This window comes from Salvelinus fontinalis, chromosome 14 (assembly GCF_029448725.1).
Source record: "Salvelinus fontinalis isolate EN_2023a chromosome 14, ASM2944872v1, whole genome shotgun sequence".
NCBI lineage: Eukaryota > Metazoa > Chordata > Actinopteri > Salmoniformes > Salmonidae > Salvelinus > Salvelinus fontinalis.
The window spans coordinates 37,945,331-37,967,441 of NC_074678.1; the positions used below are offsets into that span (position 1 = coordinate 37,945,331).

The 22,111-nt window shown below is 45.2% G+C and overlaps 1 protein-coding gene across 3 annotated transcripts in view; it reads left to right on the top strand.

Moving 5' to 3' along the window:
• Positions 1-22,111, top strand: part of LOC129810772 (rho GTPase-activating protein SYDE2-like) — a 100,970-nt gene that overhangs the window by 13,736 nt on the left and 65,123 nt on the right. For 2 of the 3 annotated variants that reach the window (XM_055861635.1, XM_055861637.1), the window contains exons 2-3: positions 4,193-4,939; positions 20,644-21,842. In XM_055861635.1, coding sequence (XP_055717610.1) covers positions 4,193-4,939; positions 20,644-21,842 — 1,946 coding nt within the window. The remainder of the gene's footprint in view (positions 1-4,192; positions 4,940-20,643; positions 21,843-22,111) is intronic. The other variant, XM_055861636.1, reaches the window with a different exon arrangement.

Below are 22,111 nucleotides of genomic sequence, written 5' to 3' on the forward strand. Positions count from 1 at the left end.
CGTCAGGAAGTCCAGGACCCAGTTGCACAGGGCGGGGTCGAGACCCAGGGTGTGTGTGGTGTTAAATGTGTGGTGTTAAATGCTGAGCTGTAGTCGATGAACAACATTCTCACATAGGTATTCCTCTTGTCCAGATGGGTTAGGGCAGTGCAGTGTGGTTGCGATTGCGTCATCTGTGGACCTATTGGGTCGGTAAGCAAATTGGAGTGGGTTAGGGTGTCAGGTAGGGTGGAGGTGATATGGTCCTTGACTAGTCTCTCAAAGCACTTCATGATGACGGAAGTGAGTGCTACGGGGCGGTAGTCGTTTAGCTCAGTTACCATAGCTTTCTTGGGAACAGGAACAATGGTGGCCCTCTTGAAGCATGTGGGAACAGCAGACTGGGATAAGGATTGATTGAATATGTCCTTAAACACACCAGCCAGCTGGTCTGTGCATGCTCTGAGGACGCGGCAGGGAATGCCGTCTGGGCCTGCAGCCCAGTGCCAGACGGCACTGCCAGGCTTCATACAAGTGTTTATATGAGGTAAAAAGCTAATTGCGACTAAAAACATTGATAATTCTCTGTGGAATAAATCAGCTTCTTGCCTGCTTGCATAGCTAGCTTGCCTGGACGATGTCTTCCCACTGTCCAGTCGAGATTCCCATTTTCTGCTAAAATGTATAGACATTTTCATTATATTTGTGACTTGTTATATTGAGTTTTCACCTGTACTTCAGTAACAGCCTGTTCCATTCTGAAATTGTTGCCGTAGCTTAGCTTCAGGTGAAAACTCAATATAAGAAGTTACAAATATAATGAAAATGTCTATACATTTTAGCAGTTTAAAAAACATTTCTCTGCTATTACTATTTTTACTGTAGGAGTGTTGGGCTCAACAAGACAATTCTGTTGAGACTGCCGTGTTTGGAGGGGGGCAACTGTCGAGCGAGTGTTGTGCACAAACTCCAGAGGTAGCTGTCCAGACATGACAAGCTTGCAAGTTTACAATACAGTAATAAGTCTCAGGATTTGATTGGATACCTCTCGAGAATCTCCTTTAACTTTTGTCAATGTAAAAACGTCCTAAAGCTAACAGCCAATCTCCCTTTACTCAGCACAAGCTAAAGCTAACATGCCAGTCACTCTACTCAGCACATGATAAAGCTAACATGCCAGTCACATTACTCAGCACATGCTAAAGATAACACACCATCCCTTCCAAGAGGACATTAGCTTAAGCCGAGCTAATGCAAAAACTCTGCTGGCTCGCTCAATGTAAACAGATTCCTGGCTTAGTCGTAGTAAATATACAGTGGCCAAGCACTTTCTAAGATGCTTGTTATATCCTTGAAGTGTGTAGATTCAGTCTACACAGTTGGAATCTGATACAGTTGGAATCAGAGAAGTGCACTAGAGGTTTTGTTCCCTCTTTAATGTATGTGTGTTCCCCTATGGAGATCAGAGTGTATTATGAAGTGGCTTCTGTTCAAACCAATGAAAGTTGTTTTATATGCCATTATAAACTGGGTGGTTTGAGCACTGAATGCTGATTGGCTGACAGCCATGGTATATCAGACCGTATACCACAGGTATGACGACATGTATTTTTACTGGTTTAATTATGTTGGTAACCAGTTTATAATAGCAATAAAGCACCTCAGAGGTTTGTGGTATATGACCAATATACCACGGCTAAGGACTGTATCCAGGCACTCCGCTTTGCGTCGTGCATAAGAACAGCCCTTATCCGTGGTATATTGGCCATATACCACACCCCCTTGTGCCTTAGCCTTATTGCTAAGCATCTTATATAATAGCATGTAGGCTGAACCTATGATCGATTCATTCATTTAAAGTTCTATCATAGTTTGTAGACTTATCACATTTATGAAGTAATTGCACAAATATGTTTGTAGGGGGGGTCATGAAATTCACAGTCTGTTGTGGTGAGAGAAACTTTAAACTTTAAGGCTCGGTTTAAGGGATTTGGGTACAGGAGATGTCAGCAATTATTTCAAAGTCAACAGTTGCTTTCTTGAAGAGTTAATAAAGTGCAGTCATTCAGTGTAGATGTGAGGAGAGGAAACCCAAGCCACAGCTCAGAGAGGTTGACTTTCAGGAAACTAATCTCAGTGGATTTCTAGTCCCTCACCATAGTCCATGCGCGTGCACGCACACACACACACACTCGCACGCACACACGCACGCACACACACACACTCGCACGCACACGCACACGCACGCACACACACACACACACACACACACACACACACACACATACACACACACTGTGCCTTTAGGGCCCATGTCAATAAAATCAGCCAAGCAAAAGAGAAACTTCGTTTCAATCTAGTGAACTCGGAATAGCTGCCTTACGCAACTTTACAGGCCATGTGATTTCTGTTTGCTTAAGTTCCACTAGTTTGATTGCACTGGTTAAAAATAAACGATTTATTCTGACACGCTGGTACTTTTTAATAGTACACTTCTTCAACCCTGCGCACACACACACGCACGCACGCACGCACGCACGCACGCACGCGCGCACGCACGCACGCACGCACACACGCACACACACACACACACACACACACACACACACACACACCAACACACACCTCTGAACCCTGTGTATTTTGTTTTATAAGTGAAAACATTCTCGATATCCAGGCTGTAATTTGGTGGTTGTAGCGCAGCTTGCAGGAAATCTGTTTCCTTAAGGAAAAGAGAACTTGTCATTAGTGTCTACTGTGGAGGGGCTCGTCTGGGCTGAGAGGAGAAGGCACGAATCAAAACAGTCTTTACAGAGAGAAGACTGCCATGCCATGCGTGTTGCAACAGGACCCAGCCCTCAGCACTCAGATCCAGCCTGTATGTTTCCCTCTCTCTTTCCCAGCAGGCAGCATCTGCTCATCAGCCCATGGCTTGTCAACACTGCCTGCGGAAAAACAAGACCTGTCAGACAAACAATCTTTGCATGATTTGCAGGGTTACTTGCTTTGCGATTTGTAAGAGATTTGGCTTCTCTTTTTATTATCTGTTAGGTAAACTGTACACACAGAGCTGCGAACTGTACAGACACACAGAGACATCTCTTGTTGCGTTGAAAGGGGATGGTACTTTCTGAACCCTTTGAAAAATGTCAAGCCAGAAGCTGCCTCGTCACCACCTTTTTATCTGTCCCTATTGATGCTCATATCGCCGCTGGTTTTACTTATGTCAACTGACCAAACCATCCTCCTCACCCTCCATACCCTCCTCACCCTCCATCCCCTCCATCCCCTCCTCACCCTCCTGATCCCTGGCACCTCTATTTTCACTGCTGTCACGGCGGCTGTGATTTTTCAGATTTCCCCCCCGCTCTGTTTAAGGAAGCTCTGACTCTATCCCGTCTCTCTCTGTGTGATTTTCCGTTAGGTCTGAGCTCGCACATTCCCCAAGCTGACATTCCAGAGATGGGAAGTCATTGGAGGGGATGTGCCAGTGTTGTGAGGCGTTCGTGTTCCAAGGGGCCTGCAAGGCCTGCCACGTAGTAATGATGGTTTGTGTTTTAGAATATAGCAGAACCAGCAGTGGAGAAAAATACCAAAAAACACATTTCTCATTATGTCTATCAGAGGTGAAATACAGACGTGAAGAAAGATGATGTGTTTGGATTTTGAGTAGCGTGTGTGGTTGTATGTGAGCGTGAGAAGAGAGGGGGAAGTCCCTACACATTTCACCATCCTAAGGCCGGGTAAGTCACTGTTGGTAAGTCACCTATGGTTTCATGATACAGATGTTTTCATTTGAAGTAACAAAGGCACAACGTTATCCTCGCAAGGCAAATATGATCAGGTAATCAAATGTTGGGTTTAGAAAACAAGTGGGAGGCTATGATTCAACAGGTTATAAAACATCCCCCACCATTTCCATGGTGATAGTTGCCAGAATATCTCGTTGTGTCTTAAGGCTCCTGTATGAAGGGATACAGGTAAGCAGATGGTGGCAGTGAGATATCAGTATCAGAATGCGTCCAAAATGGCACCCTATTCCCTACATAGTAGTGCTTTACTTTTGACCAGATAATAGGATGCCATTTCAGAAACAGCCTCAGTCTCTCCTGCTCTGCAGTCTGACACGTCTCTCTCTCTCTCTCTCTCTCTCTCTCTCTCTCTCTCTCTCTCTCTCTCTCTCTCTCTCTCTCTCTCTCTCTCTCTCCTGCAGCTCTGATAGAGAATGTCCACTCCTCCTCCTCCGACAGGCGCGAGGTTGGCGAGGGCAAGGCCAGCGAGCTGTCACTATGGAGACCCCCACTCAACACCATCACCGTTTCCAAGAAACGCAACTGGCTCCAGCAGAGCTCTGGGAGGCCACATCACACCACCCAGGACGACTCCCAGTGCATTCTGGGAGCAGAGGAGGACAATGGACATGGACACACACCCCTACCCCCTCCTATCCCCTCCCCGGAGTACCTAAAAGCCCCCGGACCACCGCCTTCTCGGCCCCTCCGCCTGCACCTACCCCAGGTAAGCATGTGCCACGCCCGCGTTGGGCCCCAGCCCAGGTGTGTGGACCCGGCCGAGGAGAATGATGCGGATGACGAGGGGGAGATCTGGTACAACCCCATCCCTGAGGATGAAGAACCAGAGCTGCCTCACATTTACAGACCCACCGCCATCCCCCAGGTCAGACTGATGGTCCCTACACGGCCCCAGGAGCTCCAAGCCCCCCAGATCCAGAGCAGGCCCAGCCGGGAAGGGGGGGGCGGGTGGACCCTGGAAGGCTGCAGCCCTGACCTGGAGGTTGTGGGGGAGAGCCTGGGTGGCGGAGATGGAGGTGGAGAGGGGAGTCAGCAGGGGAATGCTGTACATTCCATGGAGCCGTCGGTACAGCTGCACAGACAGATGCTGCTCACATGCAAACCTCAGGAGGAGGGGCCATCCAGTTCCAGCAGAGCCACAGCTGCAGGTAAATAACCTCTAGAACTATGTCTATCCATCTCCCTCTTCCTAGTCTTACACTCTTTCTAATCTACTCTCACTCACCCCTTTTCTTTTCTTTTACGATCCCTTTCTCCTCTTTCTCTGTACTCACCTCTTTCCCTTCCTCAACTTAGTGCCGGCGGCTGTCTGTCTGTCTGTCTCTCAGTCAATCAGTCTTTCAATCAGTCTTGAGACACCACCCACACACACATACCTCTCCTCTCTCTAATCATATCTCTACATAGTGGTGTCAGTCATTAGGCTAGCTAAACCCAGCCAGACATTAGTTAGCCAGGTGGAATTAGTTGGCATTCCTGAAGGGAATAAAAAAAAAAATCTTTGTGACTGAAGCTCATTCCGGGGATTAAGCAACGCTGTAGACTAGGGCTGTCCGAGTTAACCAATTTACTGAAGTTCACTTTTTGTAATTTCAGTGCACAATTTGTTTATTTATTGCGATTTATCCCATTGTCTGAAAGCATTCAAAATACACTGTGTGTGTGTGGGTGGGTGGCAGTCCTGGAATTTTGTGATTTTAGTGGTAAGGCCATTTGGCCTTAAGAGGTTCCCAATCTACCAGGGCACCAAGGCCATCTGCTAGGGCACCAAGGCCATCTGCTAGGGCACCAAGGCCATTAAACCAAAATAGCCAATTAAATTGCTTTGAAAACAGAAAAACAGTAGCTATTCTCTTTAAAAAAACACGTCTATGTAAATGTACATAAATAATTAGCCTACAGTACATCTAAAGTGTGCCCCCATCATGTCAGCACCAGACCGATGCTGACATGAGGGAGGCGCCAGAAAATGTAGCCACACTTTAATGAGACTTTTAATTACATATACTGTATATACAGGCTAAACACCAGTCATGTTTGGCAAATATAATCTAGGATCATTCTTAATAAAGGCTTGATTCTGTCGACATACAGTGCATTCGGAAAGTATTCAGACCCCTTGACTTTTTCCACATTTTGTTACGTTACAGCCTTATTCTAAAATAGATTATAAAATGAAAAAAGCAAAAACAGGTTGCTGTCCCGTTTTTTCCCTCCATTTTATGAGGCATGTCTTACCGTGTTCCGACCATAGGAATGTTAAGGGGATTATTTTATAAACACTTCCTCATATGTCATTGAAACCAGTATTTCTTTCATGTTGTCAACTTTCTTTCATTGTCCAGCAGCCAAAAGCACAATCCTAGTCATATTACCAACCCATGCTAGTTGTTGCGTCTTGTCCCGAAGCTGCTCCTGCGTTGTCTTGGCTGTGTGCTTCGGTCGATGTCCTGTTGAAATAGTTTATCAACATTTTAATCTTAAACATTCTGATCTGTTGCATCAGCCTCATTGCTCATTATGTACAGGGGTTGTATTCATTTGGTATCTATCGCGTCCCAGAACAGTCCCAGAGTATGTTTAGACTATTTTTTTCTTGCACAGAAGGACAAGCTGACCAATAGAATATGTCAATGTTTGTACATTGACAAAGGCTAGTGCTTTTGCTGTTCGTTATTCATCTTGTTGGCTGACAAAAAGTAAATGTGGACAATTCTTCTAACATCTTTAATATGCGCCTCGGAATTGGATAAGAAGGATGCGCACCTTTGCATCCCTGGTGGGTCTTCACTTGTAGCCTACTTCAGAGCTGGGATGCCTGTGAGAAGGACCAGATCATGTGACGGGCATTGGCTAATAAGAATTTAGATATTTGAGAGACCCATGTGAGTGAGAGGTGCTTCGGAGCATGGCGATTGGCAGCCAGGAGAAAGGAAAGGAATTATTATATTCAGCCCAAGGGCACAACGGCCACTTTGGCCACAAGACATTCATTATTTTAGGCGTCATTGCTGGGAAATTTGAGGCCTGGTGTGTGTGTTTCAGTGTTGAGACTGCACAGCATGATTTTAACTATTATGTAGGGTGTCCAATCAAAAATGCATATTTTGACCAACTTCTTGTCTCTATCATAATCTGTCCAAACTTTATTGAAGTTTTTACCCTTGTAGCATGGCCAGAATTAGGATGACTAAATCAATGGTGAAAAGAGAAAAAAAGTGGTAAAAAAATCTGGAAAAATTGCTTCGCATCAGCTAGGCTAGATTCTGTACAATAATTAAAGCTACATGGCTACCTGACAGGCTCGTCTTTCTTCTCGAATCCGCAGGACATAAAACAATATAGAGGTAAGATGGATATCGATTTAGAAACATGACATGCAGTATTTTCATATTTTAGTATACGTTTCATTTGACATTTCTGTTCTTTTTCAAAGTTTGCTCATCAAAACAAGTGTATCTCTGTGAAATGTCAACAGAGCACTGAGCAGCATATACCAAGCTTTTCATTTTCAAGCATTTTACATTTATTTCAGCTCGTGTCATGCTAATTTAGCTTTGAAGACGACGACCACAAAATGTAAAATCCTCAAAAGTGTTTATGAGAAACCTGCACCGCTATGTCAACAGAGGTCAGTGCTTATTATCAGGTGTATTAGGTTAGGTTACTACTTTTTGGATATAATGTTAGTATGTTAGGGAATAACCCCACTGAAACTATTCAGAACATAAAAAATTATATTTGTCTTCAGATAAGGAATTGAAATTTCATCACCAAAGTGCGTTTTCACCCATTCTGGGCAGAGAGGGAGTGCCCCCTATATTGTGATGACAGCTCCCACACAACTCTCTTAATACGTTGTATTTTTTAAATATTTTTTTTACTTCTTCTTTTGACTGCTCTGATGTGGCAACACGGTTGTTTGGACATTTTGACAAATCTTGAAGTGAACCCATAATTATGACTTTTAACTACTGTCTTCTATGGCATGCAAAAGAGCTTTCTGGTTGTTGAACGCAAAGCGAAGCTAAATAGCAAGGATATACTTATCTCTTCTGCATAATTGGCAGCAGCCATAGCAACAGAAGTTCTTTATGAAAGTCATAATAAGCCTGACACGTGCAATGGTGTTGCTCACTTGACTTTGACTAAATGTATTAGTGAAAAGAGCAAACTACCAGATATCTATTGGTAATACTAGTTGGTTAGAAGTTTTAAAAGTATTAAAACACTTTTTACATTTGTCTGAGTGAACAACAGCATACATTTTGGAACCTCCTTCATCCTACATCTCCAGTCTTGTCTTGGGGACATTCCCTCCAAAACAATGTGTTCTGAGGGGACATTCTCCCTCTGAACCTTTTTTGTGAGAGTGAGTGACATAACACAAGGGTTGATTGACAGGTGGCGGCCAACAGCTAGAGCTCGGCCAATGGGTAACAACAAAGCCCCGGCTCACAGTGACATCACATGCTGAGTGGCCAAAGTCTCAGTCATGAAAGACTTTACATGCAGGATCAGGATTAGGCTTAGGCCAGGGCCTGAGGGGGGTCTCAGTGTTCCAGCACATGAATGCTGGAATAGCCACAGACACTGATTATAACCAATTAAAACTAAGCTATTTTCTGCTCTTGTCATTTGATATGGTACAGTGTGAAATTCCAGATATTTCCCACAGTCTTTCATGGTTAAACGATGAAAGGGTAAAACACGTAGAAAGCCTCCTCTGTGTAGAGAGAAGTTGCATGATTATTCTGTTGGTTTATCAATCTGTTCTTATTCTGTGAATTCTGTGTGAATTCTGATGATTGATCTGTGACTGAGTCAGAAAGGCATTTACAGGAACTTGTGTCATTAATGAGTCAGTATGTTGTTGTGTTGTTTGGAATGTGGCGTCCTTGTGATAGTGTAGGTCGCCTAGTTATCTGGGAGATGTGCTGCATGCTGTGTTCTGTGTTGTGAATGATAGGGGGGTGTTCAGTGAGTGTTTTGTGTTCCAGTGTTCCACTCCGGAACTCCCTGCTCGTTGTTGACTTTGCGGTCGGCTCCTGTGGGTTAGCCGACGCCACTCCACACTTCAACCCGTGTCTCAACAAAAAAGAACCTACCGCATTACGTGTCATCAAAGAGAAAGTGTGTGTGTGTGTGTTACTACGTTGTGTGTGTGCCAGCTAGGCACCCAGTGAGAGGTGAAGTTACCTATTTATCCGTCAGTCAGTCAGTCACAGTGGTTGTGAACGCCGGTGAGGTGAGCCCTATAATAATAATAATAATAATGATGATGATGATGACGATGATGATGTATGTGTCCAGGTCTCTGTAAATTGGTAAAAATACTCCCATAATCCTTTGGGATGTAACAGGAGCTGAGTGCTACGTCTAAATGAGATGCTGTCATGGCAGGAAGTGGCAGTGTGACAGGCCGTGTTTTGGGTTTGCAGGAGGACAATGTATCAGACATGTCCCTGACTTAACCCTTGTGTAGTCTTAACATTCTGTATACTCCCCTTGTCCTAAAGGTAAAAAATGCTCCGCCTTCACTAAACCCCTAAAATAATGCCGCTTATTGAACTTTAAACCCCAAATCTATTTTGCATGAAGAAAGAACCTGTCATTCATCACAAACTTTGTGAATATCTGGGTTTTCCCTCTTCACAATGCAGAAAGACTGCATTTAATCAGTGGACACCATTTGTTTTTATTACAACACAGCTGTCATAATTGTTTTCTTTACTTAAGTAGAGGTTTATTATTATTATTACTAAAGATACTGTATAGGTGTAAACATAATTTCTTTAGCAAGAGATAGCACTTCTATAGCCTAAGAAAGTATCAGAAATGTGCAGAAAGTAGTTTTGAATGCATTTTATTGAAGGGAAGCAATAACAGTCTTGAACTTTTTTGACAACATAGTGATTTATTCTTAAATACTGTACAATGAGGAATTCAACTACAAAATACTAGTCGTCTCCCATTTTTTGAGCCATTGCCCCCACCCACAAGGTGTATAAACAACAACAATATATACGAATAAAATAAGATAATAGATACAAAACAAAAACGTGAAGAACATAAATCAGTCAATTCTAATTAGCACATGTAGGACAGTGTGCAAGTGTGTGAGCATGGACTTTGCAGATATTCTCACATGTGCAGCACATAGTATTTGTTTTACAGTCCTTCTTTGGGGGACAGAATTGGAATCTCCTCCTCTTGCCTGCCCCAGCTGCAGCCTCAGGTGGATCAGGACAAGATTCAGCCCCCTGAACAGCTTTCACAAGCGCTGCAGAGGCTGCTATGCGGGGGAGGCGCTCACTTCTTTAAATGTGTGGTGTTACAAGTGCCTTTCCCAGCTGCTCCAGGAACACCCTCCTCTTGTTCCGCTTATCAGGCATCCAGGTAGGGTTGATCTTGTTCCATATCACGAAGGCATTGTATGAGGACACATCAATCATGTTATGGAAGATGACCAGGGGCCAGCGGGCAGTCATCCTCCTGCAGCTGTAAGTTCCAATCACCTTGTCCAGGTTGTCCGTGCCTCATTTGTTGTGGTTGTAGTCCAGGATGATGGCTGGCTTCCTGTCCTCACGATCACTGATCTCAGCCGTTTTGTGCAGTGTGCTCAGGAGGACCACATTCTTGTTCCTCTTTGGGAGGTAAGAAACTAGAGTGGTGGTGGGGGTGAAGGCAAACTTTGATGAGAAGGCCTCTCTCCCCCTTGTTGCAAGGAGTGCAGGGGGGAGCTCAGGCTTGTTCTTTCTAACTGTGCCAACCATGATGATCTTCCTCTTCAGGAGCTGCTGGAGTTCATAAGAGGTGAAGAAATTGTCACATGTGACATTGTACCCCATTTGTCCATCTGTCACATCAAGCACAACCCGCATCCCCTGGTTCTTCACCGGGCCTCCACTGGTCGGCTTCCCTGTGTAGACTTGCATCTTCCAAGCGTAGCTGGATTGTGCATCACAGGCCACCCATATCTTGATGCCATACTTTGCTGGCTTGCTGGGCATATACTGCCGGAAAGGACAGCGACCTTTTGACAAAAGAGATTACTATCAGTAATTAGTATCAATGTCACAGAAAACAATCACATAAATCAGTGATATTACAGCAATACCTAATAAGATGAACAGTGAAAATCACTTACATTACAGATGTGAATATAAAAATGTACCTCTGAATGGAACCAGTTGCTCATCCACTGTTACTGCAGGCCCAGGGTTGTAGAGGTATGGCAGACGCTCCACCCACTTCTCCCAGACCTCTCTTGTCAAATCGTAGCATTCTTGAGAAAGTGTGAAAGACTTTCAGTGGCATTGTGGCACGGAAAATCGACCTTCCACTCCCTGCATCCCAGAGACAACATGTAGCCTCGCCTCGGGACCTTACACACCCGCTAAGATTAGCAGCCCTATGTAGGCACGCAGGTCAATCTTATCCATCCTTTTCCAGTTGTCTCCATATTTACGGAAATCCTTCAAATTTGTCATCTCCAGGATGATTTTTTCTATGGCTGGTGTGATGAACATGTAGAATGTTGAGGTGATGTCCTGGGCATGGACAACTGCATGTCTTGTGGGCTCTGGGGTCATCCTTATGACATTTTGAGCTGCCATCCTGCCCTGGTTGTCATATGGTGACAAGGACCATGTTATTTTGCTGTTCTTTGACAAAAATGTCTCTCTTTCATCTTGGGGGATTTCTTCTTCATCTGAAGATGATGCATCGTGCTCTGGGTTGTATTCTACACCCATCTTCTTCTTCAGATACCTACTCTTCTAAATCATTGTTCTCTTGTTCCTCCTGGACATCTGAAAAAATCTGATCTACAACCTGTTGTGCACTGAGAATCATGGCTTCAGCAAAGAGAGAACTGGGGGGACTGTCATCTGCAGCACCTTTATAGCCTCTGACTACATTCCCCATTAGTAAACAATGCTTTTAAGAAATGTTTATTTTGTCTGAAATTTTGTTCATTTTGTCTGTGAACTTGAGTCATGTGTGGGGTCATGGAGGGGAGATGGTGCACATGCACAAGAACGTTTTAGTTTTGTCTGAGTTCATCAGTAGCACACATAATCTCAATTTCTCATTGTGTGTGTGTGTGTGTCTGTCGTTGTGTTTTTTGTGGTGTGTAAATTATTTTTAAACTGCCATGTCAAAAATGACCCTAAGACAATCTTTGTACCCTGGTGGTGTACAGCTTTCATGGAAATAAGAACAAAGGCGATGTTTCACTTTTTCTAATGTTGGGGTCACTCTAGGAAAAGTAATCCAATTTCAAATTGAAAAAATATAATTTAGGGTTTTTTCTCTGCTCTTAAACATAGTGGGGGGTCATTTTTGACCCTTAAGACAACACGGTTAAGCAGGGTGTACTATTAGCTGGTTGGTGGGGCTATTGGGAGGGGAGGTAAGGTTGAGAACTTAAGTTTAAAGGACAAATGTCTGCTGTGCTGTGTGATTTGGCCTTCTAGTCGTGAGTGACTAACTGGCTGACTGACTGGTCATGGAATTGTTTCACCCCTCTCCCCACAGGGAGTAATGGAGACCTGTCACTCAATCTACTTGCCACAGGCTACAGGGAGGAACAGACATGGGGGTAGTATGATCACTGCATTCAGTAGCGCCATATTGTCCACATGCAGCCTGTAAAAGAAGGCCCTAGATTAGAATAAAAGGGGGATAGAAGAATGGAGTGGGGAACTATAGTGTCCTACTTCTTTTTCAGGTTTTTGTGATGACTACATCCTATCACCCTCCTCCTCTTCTCCTTTATAAAGTCTCAATCCTCTCTTCACTACGAGCCAAACCCGCTAGCACAGAGGGCTACTTCATTACAAGTGGCTAAAAATGGATAACACTTTGTTACTGGCTTTGAATAATAAGAGTGTCTGTTGAATAATAATTAATTTATGCACGTTAGATTAGAATGACCCAGTTCAACACTAGACCTACTATCTCTGTCTTTCTGTCCGGCTGGTTGGTTGGTTCTTTTTCCTAACCGGATACACCCTAGACTCCTCATAGGGCTGTCATTGACTGCTCCTTTGTCTGGCTGAATGCTGTGTTTGTATGGAGGATAATGACGAATGGACTATAGAGAGCATGTAGAGGCAGGTGTGTGTTCCCATAGCGCCTGGACAGGAAATCTGGAAGTTGGGCCTATGGGGTCAAATGTGATCAGAGCTATTTTTATGGTTGTTTGGATCGGATCAGCCTGCAAAAGTGAAGCACTGCAGTAAATGAAGGATCATTTCATTCATTTTGGATCACAAGAGTGAAAATATACACACACACACACACACACACACACACACACACACACACACACACACACACACACACACACACACACACACACACACACACACACACACACACACACACACACACACACACACACACACTGTTGTTGGAGATACAGAGGATCTCTGGGCTGAGTTGGAATGCCTGTGGCAGTAGCCTTAGTCTACATAGAGAGCAAGACAGTCTGCGTTGGCAGGTAGCCATGTTGTTGTGCTATTGGGAGTATAGAAAGCATAGGGCCTGCCTACCATGCCTGGCTATGTGTGTATCCCAAATGGCACCCTGTTTCCTATTTAGTACACTATAAGGCCCATAGGGTAATGGTCAAAAGTAGTTCAGTGGTGCACTGTAGGGAATAGGGGACGTATACTATATTTGGTCACCATACTATATTTGTTCACTATTGTAATGAAACACCTCCCTTGGCTGCTGTGGCCTCTGAAAGGATTCCAGCACTGAATGATTTAGGCCTCAAGGAGAGGAGAGACACCAATACAGTGTCTCTGACTGTGTTCCAAATTGCAGCCTATTCCCTATACAGTGCACTACTTTGATCAGAGACCTATGGGCCCTGGTCGAAAGCAGTGCACTAGAGAATAGGGTGCCAGAGAACAGTGCACTAGAGAACTCTCTTTCCTTCTCTGTTTTTGTCTATAATGAGTGTGTGAGAGTTTGCAGGGGGAGGGCAGTTTTTCACTTTAAAATGTATGCCCCAAAAAAACTATGATTGCAAAGTTGAAGGGATATTTTGAGATTTTGGCAATGAAAGCCATTATCTACTTCCCCAGAGTCAGATTAATCCGTGGATGCCATTTTTATGGCTCTGTGTGCAGTTTGAAGGAAGTTGCTAACTAGCGTTAGCGCAATTGCTAGCTAGCATTAGCGCAGTTAGCATTGGCTCGCGAAACTACCTCTAACTTCTTTCAAACTGGATGCAGAGACATACAAATGGTATCCATGTAGCAACAGTCATCAAAATTGTTAAAATGTTCTAAAAACAGTTGTAATACATGCAACAGTTGGACAATATATGAAGATACTGTCGTTCTGCCCCTGAACAAGACAGTTAACCCACTGTTCCTAGGCCGTCATTGCAAATAAGAATTTGTTCTTAACTGACTTGCCTAGTTAAATAAAGAATTATAGCATATTAAACATTTTACTGGCATGGACAAATAATGAATGAAGTTCAAGAATTTTGTTGGGAATTCAGGTGTTCAATTTAATGTCAAATATCACTTTTTTTTCTTAGAATGCACTCATATTTACATTTTCTAATGCTATCAGGTATTTTTATATATATTTTGTGTTAAAATAAAGTTATATGTGCAGCATTTGCATAAATACACTGGGTGTATTTGCATGTATTAATACATTAACATAAAGGGGTGGAACAGGGTTGCAACACCAACAATGTGCTGTCTGCATTGCTTGCTGTTTGGGGTTTAGGCTGGGTTTCTGTATATCACTTTGTGACATCGACTGATGTTAAAAAGGCTTTATAAATACATTTAATTGATTGATTGGTCTAGGCCTATCTGCACTGTCTAGACTGCTTTATTAATTACTGTTGTTGTCAAATTCTGTTGCATTATTCAACAAATGTGTCAATAGCAGGATACCCTCAGATAACAAGTCAACACGCTTGGCTCTAGATTACACCTATCTATACATACTTTACATTGTTTGCAAAATCAGACATACTATCACTATAATCAGAGTGTTAATTTTCAGAAGTTGCTTTCATTTCAGTGCAACTAATTTGTAAGCATTTCAACTGTATTAAATTATTACTTTTTAAAATTCCACCAAAGAATGTACACCCATCAAAATAAAAGTCTCTTCTCTTTCTTGTGATGTAAGTGTCGATGAGGCGTTAAATCTCAGACGAAGCTTTGATGCTCTTATAGATTCAACGGAGAGATGATGTATTCCATTGAGCCCATTTCAGCCATTACCGGGTTGTGTTTGACAGGTCATTCCAAACATTTACGCGGTCGTAACGTTAATGGGAATAACGACAGGCACAAGCAAGAGTATGAGAGTCTCAGGAGTAAAATGAAAGCAATCTATCCAGCGAGATTTAAGTGACAAGGGATTTTGGACCACTCAAACACAGGAAATAGATGGTTGAAAAAGACAGATCTTTAGGTGGCCGGGGCATGCATGTTGCTAATCCATGAGTTCATCTGATTTTGGGGAAGTAGATGAAGGGCTTCAATGCCAAAATATAACTTTAAACAAACCATACAACTCTATGCACAAGGACTGCAATATGCAGAAATCGTTCATCCATTTCCTGGTTGAAAATGTTTTTTTATATATTTTTTTAATTTTGATTATTATTATTATTATTTTTTGGTTGAAAAATGTTAATAGTTTGCCTAATTTCAGTTTATGTGACAAAACAAGCAAGTGTAAAAAATCATTGTACCATCTAAACCGCTGTGAAATATATTTTCAATAACCAAAAATATTGTATTTTCAGCTGTTTGATGCTGGTGTACCAAACCGAAAGTAAAAGATGCAAAAACTAAACTTAAGAATGGGAACATTTCTATGTGAATTTGGTTGGGTCGCACAAAAAGTTACATATTGCAGCTTTGACAATTTCCACAGAAAATGGTGCAAAAACAGATTTACTTGAAGAAAAGTGCAGATGCAAGGTTTGGTAACAGAATGACAGCACAAACAGCACACACCATCATTCTGTTATCAAACTTAGCATCTGTGCTGTTCTTCAAGTAAATGAGACTATGTTACCGTGGAATTGCCTAGGGGTAATTAAGGACATCAACTTTGTCTCCTATCACCTTATGTCAGAGGAAGTACACTCATACACACACAGTTACTGTTACAGAACACAATAACTTTCTCACACTGCCATATTCACACATACCATGCCCCCCCCCCCCCCACACAGTCTCTCTTTATGCCCACACACATATACACACACACACACACACACATACACACACTCCTTCCACACACACACACACACACACACACACACACACACACACACACACACACACACACACACACACACACACACACACACACGCACACACACACACACACACACACACCGCTCTCTCGCTTAGCACCTCTCTGGGCCCAGAACGTTATTAAAGGCAATCAAGGGCCATAAATTCCTTTTCTTTGTTAGAAGGGTGTCAGTGACAGTCTGCCCGGGGTGGGCCTTGGGGGTCATAAGGGAGAGGGGGGTGTATGGGGGCGACACTGGTCACCCAGCTCCGGTTCCAGCGTGCGGAATGCAACCCTTTGCCCTTTGACCCTATGAACATCCCCCGGGGATTAAGTATAAAACAGTTCCCCTGATCCTCAGGTAGAGGGTGTTGAGTGTCTGTCCCTCTCTTTCTCTCTGACGTTGTGAATAGTGAGGGAACTATGGAGAACAGCACAGTAGTCATTGGATTTGTTTTAAAGGTAATATTATTCTACTTGGTAAATGTTATATCCACCAGATTTAACTCAGTTGGCTGTTGTGGATGAGGGTTCTGTTCAAACCATTAGATTTAGGATAATTGCCAAATACATTTCCACATCATGTACTAATCTGAAAACGGACATAAAATCAGACAATACATTTGAACATACATTTGCTTTACAAGTAATTTACCTTTATTATAGGAGATTTTGAAAGTTGATTGGTCAAAAAATTTGTTCCAGTTGTTTCAGTACCTTCTGAAGGCATGTGAGTTTGGCGAAACCTAAACCTCAGTATCTGGGACCCACCCTAGATGTTGTTTGGCACTTCTTCCAGAGGTATTTTGCACCTTTGGTCCGGCTCTCTCCCCCTTTCCACCTCTGTGTGCTGGTATTTGTTATTGTCAGGAACCACTAGCTAACAGGGATTTATATTCAGCAGCCTAAGGAAGGGGATGGAGGCTAAACATGGTTTATTATGGAATGTCAGATAACACCCCCTTTCACTGGCCAGGCCTCTGATTCGCAGTACAAGGAGTGCCTTTGTCCCCCCCCCCCCATACCCCCTTCCCCCCCCCTCTCGTCTTCTGTCTGCCCCTCTTCATGCATGCAGCAACCCACTCTGCCCTACTGCTGCCTCCATCTTACCCCCTCGCTACACCCTCCGACATTTCCTCTTCCCCCTCCGTGCCTCCATCTTACCCCCTCGCTACACCCTCCGACACCTCCTCTTCCCCCTCCCTGCCTCCATCTTACCCCCTCGCTACACCCTCCGACACCTCCTCTTCCCCCTCCCTGCATCCCTCTTACCCCCTCGCTACACCCTCCGACACCTCCTCTTCCCCCTCCCTGCATCCCTCTTACCCCCTCGCTACACCCTCCGACACCTCCTCTTCCCCCTCCCTGCCTCCCTCTTACCCCCTCGCTACACCCTCCGACACCTCCTCTTCCCCCTCCCTGCCTCCATCTTACCCCCTCGCTACACCCTCCGACACCTCCTCTTCCCCTTCCCTGCCTTCATCTTATCCCCTCGCTACACCCTCCGACACCTCCTCTTCCCCCTCCCTGCATCCCTCTTACCCCCTCGCTACACCCTCCGACACCTCCTCTTCCCCCTCCCTGCCTCCATCTTACCCCCTCGCTACACCCTCCGACACCTCCTCTTCCCCCTCCCTGCATCCCTCTTACCCCCTCGCTACACCCTCCGACACCTCCTCTTCCCCCTCCCTGCCTCCATCTTACCCCCTCGCTACACCCTCCGACACCTCCTCTTCCCCCTCCCTGCATCCCTCTTACCCCCTCGCTACACCCTCCGACACCTCCTCTTCCCCCTCCCTGCATCCATCTTACCCCCTCGCTACACCCTCCGACACCTCCTCTTCCCCCTCCCTGCATCCCTCTTACCCCCTCGCTACACCCTCCGACACCTCCTCTTCCCCCTCCCTGCATCCCTCTTACCCCCTCGCTACACCCTCCGACACCTCCTCTTCCCCCTCCCTGCATCCCTCTTACCCCCTCGCTACACCCTCCGACACCTCCTCTTCCCCCTCCCTGCCTCCATCTTACCCCCTCGCTACACCCTCCGACACCTCCTCTTCCCCCTCCCTGCATCCCTCTTACCCCCTCGCTACACCCTCCGACACCTCCTCTTCCCCCTCCCTGCATCCATCTTACCCCCTCGCTACACCCTCCGACACCTCCTCTTCCCCCTCCCTGCATCCCTCTTACCCCCTCGCTACACCCTCCGACACCTCCTCTTCCCCCTCCCTGCATCCCTCTTACCCCCTCGCTACACCCTCCGACACCTCCCCTACCCCCTCCCTGCATCCCTCTTACCTCTCTCTCCAGAATAGCACAGCAGGCCCCTCTGAAAATAGAGCAGGGGATGTTGGCAGGTCATGCTACCCTCTTCTGTGCTCTCTCTCTCTTTCTCTTTGCTTTTTTTTTCTCTGCCTCTCGCTCTTTAACTCTCTTTTCCTCTATCTCTCTTTCTTCTATATTCTCCTTCCTCTCTTTTACTCTCCTTCTCTCTCCCTTTCCCTCTCCTTTGCTCTCCACAATGAATAGCCAACAGAATCACTTCTTTGTTTCAGCAGTGTGGAGGAACTTGCGGTTTGAAAACAGAAAACTGAAAATGATACGCAAGTGATAACTGTAAATAGAGAATAAGCACATTGTAGCGTGTTTTGGAGTGATTTAATGTCTTAAATTCAACTGTGTGGTTTGATCCCTGAATTCTGATTGGCTGAAAGCCATGGTATATCAGACCGTAAACCATGGGTATGACAAAACGTTTAGTTTTACTGATCTAATTACGTTGGTAACCAGTTTATAATAGCAATAAGGCACCTCTGGGGTTTGTGATAAATGGCCAATATACTCAGCGTTTTGTCGTGCATAAGAACAGGCCTTAGCCGTGGTATATTGGCCATATACCACAACTCCTCTGGCCTTATTGCTGAAATATTCAACTGTGACAGAATTGTGCTCAAAAAGTAACTGAATGTTGAAGAAATTAAAGAAAGTTTTTGTTGTACTAGTTACTGACTTATTGTCTTGGAAGGCCATGAATGTAGATACTACTGGTACTGCAGTACACCAAATCATACCGTTCTCTTAAAATGGTGGTGATACAGAGTGATTTTGGTTCTGTACAATATATAAATGAGTTACCTCAGCCATGTTACATGTTTTGGACATTCTGTCCCTTGAAGCTGATGATATTTCCCTGTCATGTGTGAAAAGGGGAGAGGATAGAAAAAGGGAAAGGTTAGCAAAGGAGGAAATCCTATTAGGAAAAGTGCTCTTCTCCGTTTGAAATGGGCTCAATAATCCCGTCGGGGGACCAGCGGGACACTTCAGTCATCTAAACTGTAGCTGGCCTGGCCTCAGGCTGGAGGGTGAGGGCTGTCCGGTCCATGTCCTCTCTGTCCACCCCACCTGGTGCTGGCTCGCTGCTGGGGAAGGCCAGATGGATTCGTTTAACCTGACAAACTTCTACTGAAACAAATTATTTGAATAGTTTGGCGCAAGAGGGGTTGTTGTTGTAGAAACAGAGTATAGCTGGATGGATGGATGGATCATGGAAGCAGGCAGAGCCCGCTGAAGGACAGTGCCTTGGGGGAAAGATCTGAGAAGGAGCTCCCAAATTCAGTCCCACTTCAGAGGCTTTCTTTCTACTAGACTCTCACTCTGGCCCCAGGCTACTGGTTCAGAGGCTTTCGACTCTCACTCTGGACATAAGACTACTGGTTAGGAGCTTCTCTCCAGGCTCTAACATTCCTGAGTGTAATTTAGGCAACTTGTAGATGCATACCATTGAATGGATGTGTCAGTAATGGGTTCTCCCTTCAGCAATGTTAGCCTTGAGCCCTGAAGCAGAAGTGTCTAATTCCTCTTTGTGTAACAATTTGCTTCAGAGACCTGGCTCGCTCACACCTTTGCTAATAAGATCTACCGTAATCTAGAATTTACTTAGCATTTAATTTAGTTAACCACATCACAGGAGTTCATTCTTAGCTAACAACTGAAATATTTTTTCAATGGTGAAGTTTGTTATGGTCTGGTCTGGAATGCAAGCTATTGCTGATGATGTAAAGCAGTTGAATTTAGTCCCATGTTAGTCTCATGTCAACCCCTGTCTAACTGTCAGCCGTCTAAAAACTATTACATATACATAATTCAATTTAGATTTGTTTAACCTTCAATAAATCTTCCCAGTACCCTTCTTTAGTATCTAAAGGTTGAGTGTTGTGTCTATCTTAGTGTATTTTCTCTGGTGACCTCTGTGAGTTTCAACATGGTCTCTCTCTCTCTCTCTCTCTCTCTCTCTCTCTCTCTCTCTCTCTCTCTCTCTCTCTCTCTCTCTCTCTCTCTCTCTCTCTCTCTCTCTCTCTCTCTCTCTCTCTCTCTCTCTCTCTCTCTCTCTCTCTCTCTCTCTCTCTCTCTCTCTCTCTCTCTCTCTCTCTCTCTCTCTCTCTCTCTCTCTCTCTCTCTCTCTCTCTCTCTCTCTCTCTCTCTCTCTCTCTCTCTCTCTCTCTCTCTCTCTCTCTCTCTCTCTCTCTGTCTGTCCTTGTTGTTCCCACTGCAGCAGAAGGCCCTGACCTGGCCACACCCGGCTTCTCGCCTCCCTCCAGCCCCAACCCTGCTAAGAAGGGAAGCTCCCTCAACTGGTCATTCCCGGACAAGATCAAGTCCCCGCGCACCGTCAGGAAACTCTCCATGAAGATGAAGAAGCTTCCGGAACTCAGCCGCAAGCTCAGCGTCAAAGGGATCCCTAGCAACAACAACAACACCAGCGGTAACGGAGCCAGCGCGAGCAGCCAATCAGAGACAAGGACCCAGTGTCCCAAAACCAATAGTGGGTCAGAACCAGGCTCAGCTCCTCCCAGGTTGTCCCCAGGAGGCGGGCAGGGGGCGGCCGCCAGCCGTAATGTGATCTCGAGGTATCACTTGGACAGCAGTGTGTCGACGCAGCAAAGTTACAGCAAGAAGAAGAGCAGCGGGACCTCCATGTCGGCTAGCAAGGGGGGCTACCTCAGTGACGGGGACTCCCCAGAACTGGTGGCCAAGTCTGGGAAGCACAGGTCCTCAGAGGTCAAGGGAGGCAAGGGGAAGGAGAAAGAGAAAGACCCAGCCACTGGAGGAGGAGAGAGAACAGGAGCAGGAGGAGTAACAGGAGGAGGTGGCAGCTCCAAGCTGCACGGCACAGAACTAGACATTGACGCGTTCCGCCACTACGCCTTCACAGAACAGCCCAAGTGCACCCAATACATCTCAGGCCTGATGAGCCTGCACTTCTACGGCGCTGAGGACCTCAAGCCGCCACGTGTCGACTCCCGGGACGTCTACTGCGCCATCCAGGTAGACTCGGTCAACAAGGCGCGCACTGCCCTGCTCACCTGCCGGACCACCTTCCTAGACATGGACCACACCTTCAACATCGAGCTGGAGAACGCCCAGCACCTGAAGCTAGTGGTGTTCAGCTGGGACCCCACACCCAAGAAGAACCGTGTGTGCTGTCATGGCACTGTGGTGCTACCGGCTCTCTTCAGGGTGACCAGGAGTCATCAGCTGGCCGTGAAGCTGGAGCCACGAGGCCTGATCTACGTGAAGCTGAACCTGATGGAGCATTGGCAGAACTCCCTGGACGGAGGCTACGATGGGGACCGGGAGCGACAGATGTTTGGGGTGGAGGCCTGGAGGGTGGTGGAGAGGGAGAACTCAGGACTCATGGTGCCCCTGCTCATCGAGAAGTGCATCACAGAGATTGAGAAGAGAGGCTGCCAGGTGAGTTCAGCTCATGAGAGTTCATGTTTAATGTTTGTTTGGCACATTTAGCGGATTCATCTCTATGGTGGTAGACTTGTGTGAATTTGATGAAATTTAGTTATTGTAGTTGTACAGTACTAGCTGTATGTTGCAGAAAACCATGTGAAAGTTATTAGTTTGGCATGATACTTGAAACTAGCTAACTGAACATACTGGATAGACTTGCTGAAATCAGACATAATGCCCTCTACCTCCTCCAACTCCTCTTCTTCTTCTTTGAAGTCCAG